The sequence below is a fragment of the Opisthocomus hoazin genome, chromosome 10, assembly GCF_030867145.1.
Source record: "Opisthocomus hoazin isolate bOpiHoa1 chromosome 10, bOpiHoa1.hap1, whole genome shotgun sequence".
In the NCBI taxonomy this organism is placed as follows: Eukaryota; Metazoa; Chordata; class Aves; order Opisthocomiformes; family Opisthocomidae; genus Opisthocomus; species Opisthocomus hoazin.
In genome coordinates, this window is record NC_134423.1 from 236,924 (window position 1) to 247,068 (window position 10,145).

The 10,145-nt window shown below is 48.2% G+C and overlaps 1 protein-coding gene across 1 annotated transcript; it reads right to left on the bottom strand.

Moving 5' to 3' along the window:
• Positions 1 to 203: 203 nt before the first annotated feature.
• LOC142362601 (olfactory receptor 14J1-like) lies at positions 204 to 9,945 on the bottom strand. Its single transcript, XM_075432031.1, has 4 exons — positions 9,931 to 9,945; positions 9,804 to 9,872; positions 9,317 to 9,488; positions 204 to 1,150 (listed from the first exon to the last, which is right to left on the bottom strand). The coding sequence occupies exons 1-4, from the start codon at positions 9,943 to 9,945 to the stop codon at positions 204 to 206; spliced, it is 1,203 nt and encodes a 400-aa protein (XP_075288146.1).
• Between the last annotated feature and the right edge of the window lie 200 nt (positions 9,946 to 10,145).

Consider the following 10,145-nt stretch of genomic DNA (forward strand, 5'->3'; position numbering starts at 1 on the left):
TCTTTTACACAGTCTCTGGGTCACAGAAGCCAAGCAGATACTGACATAGCAGTGGGAGGAAAAATGGCGATTCCTTGCAGGGAATATTATCACAACCAAAAAATCCCAAAACCCAAACCAAACAAACAACCAAAGACAGCCTGGTCCTGCAGTGCTTTACAATGTGAGCGATATGCAGAAGAAGGTGGGAAGTGTATTGTTAGTTAAGAACATCCAGTCACCAGTTTCTGCACAGCGTCCTTGAGCTCCTGGTTCCTCATGCTGTAGATAAGGGGGTTCACTGCTGGGGGTACCACTGTGTATAGAACAGCCACCACTAGATCAAGCAATGGGAACGATATGGAGGGGGACTTCAGGTAGGCAAACAATAGAGTACCTATGAAGAGGGAGACCACGGCCAGGTGAGGGAGACATGTGGAAAAGGCTTTGTGCCGTCCCTGCTCAGAGGGGATCCTCAGCACGGCCCTGAAGATCTGCACATAGGACAGCACGATGAGAACAAAACACCCAAAAACTAAAGAAACACTGACTACAAGCAGCCCGCCTTCCCTGAGGTAGGAGTGTGAGCAGGAGAGCTTGAGGATCTGTGGGATTTCACAGAAGAACTGGTCCACAGCATTGCCCTTGCAGAGGGGTATGGAAAATGTATTGGCAGTGTGCAGGAGAGCATTGAGAAAGCCACTGCCCCAGGCAGCTGCTGCCATGTGGACACAAGCTCTGCTGCCCAGGAGGGTCTCGTAGTGCAGGGGTTTGCAGATGGCAACGTAGCGGTCATAGGCCATGACAGTCAGAAGACAACACTCTGCTACTACCAAGAAGGAAAACAGAAAGAGCTGGGCAGCACATCCAGTGAAGGAAATGGCCCTGGTGTTCCACAGGGAATTGGTCATAGATTTGAGGACAGTAGTGGAGATGGAGCCCAGGTCGAGGAGGGAGAGGTTGAGGAGGAAGAAATACATGGGAGTGTGGAGGCGGTGGTCACAGGCTATGACAGTGATGATGAGGCCATTGCTGAGGAGCGTAGCCAGGTAGATGGCCAGGAAGAACCAGAAGTGCAAGAGCTGCAGCTCCCTCTTGTCTGCAAATTCCAGGAGGACGAACTCGGTGATGGAGCTGCCATTAGGCATTTGCTCTCTCTGGGAAAATATTCCTGTCCAAGGAGGAAAAAACAGTGGGAATTTAGGGGATACGTCTCTGAGCCTTTTCTTGCAGACTTTCCCCCTGCTACACCCCCCCCCCCACCCCTTTCTTTCTTTAGGATACTTTCTTTAAGCTCATTGGCCATAGCTCTGGTTGGTGCTGGCTGAATGTGCCATGAGGAAAAGGACCTTTGTGCACTGGCTGCCAAGGATTCAGCCATGCTGTGCAACACTGAGGTTCGTGGGCATGGTGGGGGTAAGGGGGCATCCTGGTGTTCGACTTTGACCTTTGAAACTGCTCCTGACTCAAAAGGGCTTTTCAGCACCTGCACTCCCAGTGTTAAGAAATGAGGAAGGCAAAGTCAGGCTGAGTCCTTTGGGATTTTCAGAGTTGCCCCCAACGCACCTGGGCAGTGTTCTGGGATGTCAGAAACCCTCAGCATTTCTGTTGCACTCAGGGAGAACAGGGCTGCCCAGCTGCTCTGGGCTTACACTGTTCTGAGATTGAGAGTGATCGCACTCCCATGTTATCCTGAAAAGCCACCAGACACAGCTGAAGAGCAGCAGGATACACAGCAGACTACTAAACATCTCACCCTTACTCAAGGTCTCAGCACCCCACTTCTAGTCAAGGACACATGCGGCTCATTTCACCAACCCAAGAGCATTTCCTCAGTTGGGCGTAGAATCTCTGCGCTGCTTCATGGGGCTTTTCAGATAACACAATTGTGTTATTAGAAAGATATGCATTCTTGAGCCCTGCTCATAGCTTTGAAGAACACCTCAGGAAGATAGCCATGTGTCCTAGTGATGGATTCTGACTATGGGAAATCTAGCTTGTTCTCTGGGCCCACAGACTTCACTGTCCTATGTACCACAGCTTAGAGAAGACTGGCGCACCTCATTCCCATGGACACGCCTGCCTGGGAGGGCCCACACAATCAGTGTCTGACTCTGCAGCTGAAACTCCCATCCCCAGAGAGCCTGATGGAGTGAACATGGGTACTACTTCAGTAACACAGACAAGTGGAGCAGGAAGGAGAAATACATTGAGGTTCGAGACGAAAGAGGCAGAGGCAGCCAGGCACTCAGGACACTGCTACCCTCACCCAGTTGCACACATTGCCAGGTCGTTGTGCTCTCAGTCCCTGAGATCCTCAGAGGGAACAGGGCAAGTAACTTGAGAGCTTGATAGTCACCCCTTCTTTGACCTTCCCCTTCACATATCAACAGGAAAATATCCTGGGGAGATCTGGATCTGTGAGATTCCCTGACCCCATGTAGCTGTTTCTTGATAGCAGAAGGAACCTGCCCTGCCTTACTGGGGTTTTCTGTTCCTCACACAGCTTCTCCTCGCAGTAACCTGGGGAGCTCCTTGGGCAGGCTGAGTGCTGACCCTGGCAGGCAGCAGAGTCCCTGCCCCAGCACAAAGCCTCATGTTTGTGCAGAGACCCTGTTCTGCAGGACAATTTCGGGCAGCCCGGGCTGCACATCCACCTTCATAGCCCTGCAGCCGTCCTTGCGAGAAGGGAACTGACTTGCCCTCTACCTGTCGTGGTGCAGCAGGCAAGTCCTTCTTTGCAGCACATTCTCACCTACAGCAAGAGAAAAACTGTGATATTCCTCAAGGTCCATCCCGTAGGCTGGGGGGTGTGACAGCTTTAGTAGATCTTTTCATAAAGTGCAGATATGTTGCCCTTCACGTGGAGACTTACCGTGTCAATGGCTGAAAAAATCTTTCTCTCAGTGAGCTCTCAGCATCCTTCCACTCCAGACTGCCTTTAACCTCTCTGCCTCACTCCTTTCCCCTCTGTGTCTGCAGGCAGTGCCAGCAGTCCTGCTGTGCTTTGCAGAGGAGCTGCTTCTGGGCAGAGCTGTCTCTTTGAAGTGTTTCCCTGTTGCCATGAGCTCCCTCCATCCCAGGAGCCCAGCTCAGATCAGCAGCACAAGACCGCCCAATGTGTCTCTGGTTCTGCCCTCTCCGGGCTCCCCCCAGGGAACCTGCTGTGAAACAGGATGAAGTCATCACTCATGTTCCCTCCCTCTGTTAGGGAGAAACACTTCTGTTCTACAGTGTCATAACTTTATTGGAAAAAGAGTAAGAAACAAAAGTCATCTTTCCTTGATCCATCATTAGACAAGACAACCAGAGAGTGACAGGGAGAGATCTCCTTTACCCCTGCTGAGGGAAGGGTTTCAGCCTATTCATCTGAGGCATCTCATCCTTGATCTGAAGTCCTGGAGCTAGAAGAGGACTCAGCTCACTCTCATGCACACCACAAACCCACAGGAGGCGGGATTCCTCTTGCCTCAGTTCAGATGGGCACCAAAAAGGCTTCTGCATGGGAGCTCCTTGTCTCAGCTCCCTTCATTATTAATAAACATGGAGGGCAGGAGGAAGAACTTTAGACACAGATACCTGGTGACAGGATTGATTTCGAAGGTGACCAAGATGCTTGTGGGCAACTGCAAGCTCTATTGGAGCAGTTCATAGAGACACAGCAGTGTCTGAGGGCACCTTCCTGGAGGCTGGTGGGAAATGCCTTCGGTCAACTTCAATGACAGAAAGTGCCCACATTCAAGAGAACTGAACCTGCAAATATTTATATATGTCCAGGGCTGTTGATCGATGTCATCAGCTTGACCATATGGAGTCCTGCAGCACAGGGAGAGGCAGGTCTCTTTCTTCCTATTCTCCATCAGCTGTATTGTCCGCATAGCCTTAATAGTATGATGCGATTTGTCTCATGTTCATCCCCTCATTGCCTAACCTCATTCAGGGCAGCTGAATCCTCATGTATTTTACATTTACAGACATCTATGACTACTGAAGGTGCTAGGGCTCTCCAGGATAACAGTATGCACCTGACATGCACAGCACAGGTCCTATGCGGGAACCCCATCCCCACTCAGACTCGCTGTGTGACAGGCACCACCCAGGGCATCTCACACAGATTTGGTGCCTTTGGGCAGTGATGGAATCCCACCACTGCAGTGACACAAGTTCTGTCCCTTCTCTATCCAGTGGATGAACAGCAGAGCGTGAACAGCAAGCACTTCACAGCAGGGTGTTCACTTGAGGGCATTCCCTCTCAAACTCTGCTCGTTGTTCTCTCCTCCAGTATTTAACCATCCCTTTGATGTCACAATCATGGATCAGGCCCATAATTTTCACAGTGACATCCACACCCAAGAACATTTTCGACCTCATCTCTTCCTTCCTGAGGTCAGCTTCACCTCCACCACAGGCCCTCAGGGCTGCAGAGACAGAGCAGACATCAAACTCCTTTCCTGGCATTGTCAAAAGCAGGGTTTGCTCTACTTGTGGGCACCTCGCTTCTCCTTTACATTGCCACCTGTTATCCACTCCAGCATGTCTCTGCTGTGAAGGAAAGACTTTGCACACACAAGGTCTTGGGCACTTGGTAGCAGGTTTCTTTTTGCCAGTCTGCTCTCAGCACAGATGGGCCACAGCTGAGGTGCTGCAGCCCAGACATGCTCCAATGGCCTCAGCCTGAGGCACAGGGAGGGGAAGCTGGAGACCCCCAGGGCATCTTTTCATCCCACTTGGAGGGAAGAACAACTGAGGCATGTTGAGACAGCTGACATAATTGGGGTGCTGTGATGGGTGGATACAGGATGAGAAGGAGAAACAGGCCAGAAAGCTCAGGAGGTTGGTGTCCTGAGTGAGAAGGAGCTGCTTAGGTGTGTGGAGCTCCTCTATGGGATGAACAAGCTGAGTGAGTCTTTATCAGTCAGAGTCAGGGGAGAGACTGGTAAGGGTGACGTCCTGGTGGGAGGCAAAGAATGAATTAATGTCCCTTTGCTGACCTCAGTTACCTTGGCATTCCCTGGAAGGGGACCACCATAGCATGCAATTAGTCCTGGAGGTTTCTGGAGAGCCTGGGTGAAGACACAGCTTGGGACACCAATCTTTGTAGCTCAGCTGTCAGATTGTTCAAGAGTGGTGATGCTCATATGCATCTGTTAGTCAAAAAGAATGAAAAGCTGGTTCAAGGATGTAAAAACCTGTGTCAACTGTCGCTGTCATAACTGTGAAATAGTGGACTCTGATCTCCCAAGGAGGAGAGCAGAAAAATGCAGATGCTGTGCCTCAAAGAAGCTGATTTTGGCCTACTCTTGTGACTTTTAGTGAGTAAGCCCATGTGAGCAGCACACAAGGGCAACAGAGCTCAGCACAGCTGGTCTTCAAGGACAGTGTCTTCCAGGCAGGAGACTGTGCATGTCAATAGCCAGGACAAGAAGCAGAACTATCAGGAGAGAAGCTTGGGCAAATAAGAAACTCAGGGAGAAGCTCCAAGAATAAAAGGGAGCATACAAGAGATGGATGCAAGGATGGAAACAAAGGAGGAATTCAGAAATGCTATGGGTTTTAGAAAAGCCAGAGCTCCTTTAGAGTTGACATTTGCAAGGGAGTTAAAGGCCACAGCACTGAATCCTTTAGAACAATTAAAAAAGAAACAAAGACAGTGTGTGGCCACTGCAGAATTCAGGAAGAGCAGAGGTGAATAGGTCTGAAATTATCTGTGTCCTCTTTGCCTCAGAATCCACCTGCAAGGTCTCCCTGTTCTGGGTGTCTAAGAGGAAGAACCCTAGGTGAAACACAGCAGTGGATGGAGATCAAGTCAGGGGTTACTTAGATAAGGTCAACCCTTTATAACCCACTGGACCAGAGGGGATGAGTCCAAGGATGTTGAGAGACCAGGCTGATGTCATAGCAGGGCTACTCTGATACACAATGGAATTTCATTGTGACTGGAGAAAGCAGAAAGCACCTCTTTCATACATCTTGTAGAGACCCAAGGACTGATCAGGGGAATTACAGGCTGCAGAGACAGAAGCAAGGAGCTGTGTGGCTGGGCAGCAGCTCTCTGGAAATGGTGCTGGTGGTCCTTGACTTCATTAGGCAAACCACGACCCAGCAGCAAAGGCAGCCAACAGCATCCTGTATGAGCAGGAGCCCAGGCAAAAATAGTGATTGTCACCCTCTGCTCAGCACCTTTCACACCACACCCTGCACAATGACAGTGAGACAATGGCAAAGAGGAACAGGTTCACTGAAGGGCCACTAAGGTGGTAATCCTCCACTGTCCTTCAAGTGTTTGTGTGATTTCCCTAAAAGCATCAATATCTGCAACAACAACAACCAGAGAACTAATCTGCCTAAGTATAAATATCTGCAGGGGAGCAATCTGCATCTGTGGTAGCCCCTCTGGGCAATGTCAGTGGAATCAGTATTTGCAACACCTAATCCACAAGTACATGTCTGAAGCCCTTCAGATGAAGGATGATCTTGAAAAAGTCACCATGTGTATTCCGAGGCAGCATGGACACTGCTAATTTCCCTCCCCAGAGAGTAGCAGAGGCTGGATCCCCTCCTCAGGACACACTCCTTACCAGGAAGCCACAGGCATGGGGGAGCTCACCTGGTTCTTAAGGGCACATCACTCGGCATCTGTTTTGATCCATGTGGTGCTTTTCTGTGACTCTTTCTGCAGATGCGTACATAAAAAGACAGCAGTTTCATAAGAGATAACCATAAAGGCCCTGCTATGCATGAGAAAGCTCACCATGAGGCAGCAAAGAAGACTGTAATAATCACCAGGAAAATCCAGGAAGAATACAGAATTGCAGAATATCTTGGGTTGAAAGGGACCTTTAAGTCATCTAGTCCACCCCCCTACTTTGAGCAGGGACATATTCAACTAGATCAGGTTGCTCAGAGCCCCGTCCAATCTGACTTTGAATGTGTTAAAACATGCTCTTCTGTATATTCAGAATTCATCTTTTCTATCAAGCAATATTTTTAGGTCTGATATTCTTAGCATAGTCTCTGTTAAGAATTTGCATAGATTCTGCAAGAGAATCTTTCTCCTGCTCTCTCTGCAATATTTTTTTTGCTTTTTTTACTTCTTACACTCTTTTGCCTTCCATTCATTTAACAGTAAACAAACAATATTTATTGTCTGTGCAAGTAAAGACTCTTACCAAGAATATTAGTTACACTTGAAATTCTGAAATAATTGTTCTTTTCAGAGGTATAGGCAGATAATACAAAACTGTTTGCTGTGGACATGAGGCCTCACATGTTCAGAATACATTTGATATTGTACAAGTGAGTCAAAAGATTCTTTATCTGTTATTTTTAATAGACTCAAAAGCTGTACATACTAGAAGAAAAATTGAAAAACTATTTTGAAGAATGGTTGAGGTTGAAAGCTTCCATGTCCGTTAAGTTTCGGTTTACATGACTTTTCTTATGCTGTTTATGTCAATACTTAATGATCTTCCTCCTCTTGTCACCGAAAATCCAGGAATAACACCTCGTAACACCACTGTAGTGTTAAAAGGCAGGCATTCTTTATTGCAGCGCTGGATGCACGAGGGATAATTCCTCCAGACGTGCATACCTCATAACTTTTCCATGCAGTTTATATAGATTAAAAATATATATATTTATTTTATTCATGCATATTCAATATTATTCTCTTTGCCGACTGATGTAGACTTTCTCGCTTCTTACGTAGATTGTTGCGCAGACTCAGTCACCCTCTTCTATTATTTGTTTTTGGGTAGGTGGTATTACTTGAGTAGGGGGTCAGTGAGTTGGTGGTCGTGGTCTCCCCCTGCCGGAATCACCTTTTGCCCACTAGGCTCTCAATCTTGGCAAACCTGGTCAGTCTCTTCAGTCCGTTTCACAGAACCACACTCCATCATTTCTCTTGACAAAAACAGCATTACCCACTATGGTTAGCGTTAGTGGTTACCTAGAGAATAGACCTCTGTTCCCGGACCTGATGTCCAGGTGGGTTGGGCTGTACTAGGAACACAGCAGCACTGTTCATGTTTATGGTCAACTGATTCTATCACCCTGGATACATTTCCTCCTTTTCGAAGTGTTGAAATAATCATTACTTTCAATACTTCCATGTTAAATCAAATTACATTTTATTACACATTGATTCAATATCTATTGCTAATAATGATCAAATTCTACAATAATACAATTATTCATTATTCATTATATCACAGAATCACAGAATCAGAGTATGGTAGGGGTTGGAAGAGACCTCTGTGGGTCATCTAGTCCAACCCTCCTGCCAAAGCAGGGTCACCTACAGCAGGCTGCACAGGACCTTGTCCAGGCGGGTCTTGAATATCTCCAGAGAAGGAGACTCCACAGCCTCCCTGGGCAGCCTGGGCCAGGGCTCCGTCACCCTCAGAGGGAAGAAGTTCTTCCTCATGTTCAGACAGAATTTCCTCTGCTTAAGTTTGTGCCCATTGCTCCTTGTCCTGTCGCTGGGCACCACTGAAAAGAGTTTGGCCCCATCCTCCTGACACCCACCCTGCAGATATTTGTGAGCATTTATAAGGTCCCCTCTCAGCCTTGTCTTCTTCAGGCTGAACAAGCCCAGCTCCCTCAGCCTCTCCTCGTAGCAGAGATGCTCCAGTCCCCTCATCATCCTTGTGGCCCTCCGCTGGACTCTCTCCAGTAGCTCCTCATCTTTCTTGAACTGGGGAGCCCAGAACTGGACAGAGTACTCCGGGTGGGGCCTCACTAGGGCATTGTAGAGGGGAAGGAGAACTTCCCTCGACCTGCTGGCCACGCTCTTCATAATGCATCCCAGGATCCCATTGGCCTTCTTGGCAACAAGGGCATGATGACTGGCTCATGGTCAACCTGTCATCTACCAGGAACAGGTGAGGTTTCTGAGTGCCAATGATTGCAAACTGAGAGCAGAGCCATCACATGTGGAGTGATCTAAAGGCTATGCTTGTTCCATACTCTTATCTTCAGCTCATTTCTCACAGGTTTTAAATTTTGCTCCTTCCAGCTTGCTGTCTTTTAGCACTGAAGTTGAGAGTACCCAAGTCAGAGCCTTGCTTTCAATTTTGTTTACAGCCTAAAGCACCCCATGGTGGGAAGACATCCCAGGAAGCTTGTAGAAGGTGAACATTCCCAGGAATCTCAGGAGGCCTGGAATACCAATAGCTGTGTTCAGGGAGCTGATCAAATGCATCGTCTCCATTTGCGTAATGGAGGCTTCGATGCCTGGTTCATGTGTAACCTCTTTCTGTGGGTGAAGACATTTATTGTGCAAGCAGGTCTGACCTCAGAGCTGGCCTCTCTTTGAGCTGGGCGCTGGAGTTGAGACCTTCTGAACTCCATTCCACCCTGAGCTGTCCTATAAAGTAGAGGCCCGCATAGCCACCTGCATCTCTTCTTGCAGAATGTGTAGTAAGGAAGAGGCTCATGGAAGGTTTGGTGGGGAAGAGACTGTTGGGGGTCTCTAGGGCAACCTCCAGTCTGGCGGTGACATTGTGGAGCTGAAACATGAAGAGCTCCAAAGGTAGAGATCTCATCAGTGCTCCTCCTAGTACATTTTATTTTGCTTAAAGCTCAGCCTAAAGCTCCCAAGAAGCATTTGGTGGCTGTTGCTTCTGTCCTATCTTACTAAAGCATATCCCAAAGTGTCATATCTAAACGTTGTTTTTTGAGGTGTTCAAAAAATGTGTAGATACCGCTCTTCGGGATATGGTTTAGTAAGCATGGTGGTTTTGGGTGGATGGTTGGACTTGATGAGGTCTTTTCCAACCTATGATTCTATGATTCCTATGATTCCTATGATCACTTGTCGCTACAGTGGAGAGCTTGGCTCGGTCAACCCTCCATGTAGCTGTAGGCTCATACCACGGCAACCCATGCCTCCCCTTCAGGAGGCCAGAGATGCATAATTCCCTCAGACTCTCCTCACAGTTCGTGATTTACGCTGCCTTGTTTCATCTTGGCAAACCTTGTCTGGACCTTCTTCAATTTCTCCACTTTCCTTTTGAAATGTGAGGCCCACTGGCTCCTATGGCATCTGCTATCATGATGCCCAGGCCCTTCTCCTCAGAGCACTCGTTAGCCGGTCAGATCCCTCCCCTTTCTGCTGCATGGACTTGTTCTGCAGCTTTTCCTCCTAAGTCTTCAGGTTCCTGTTT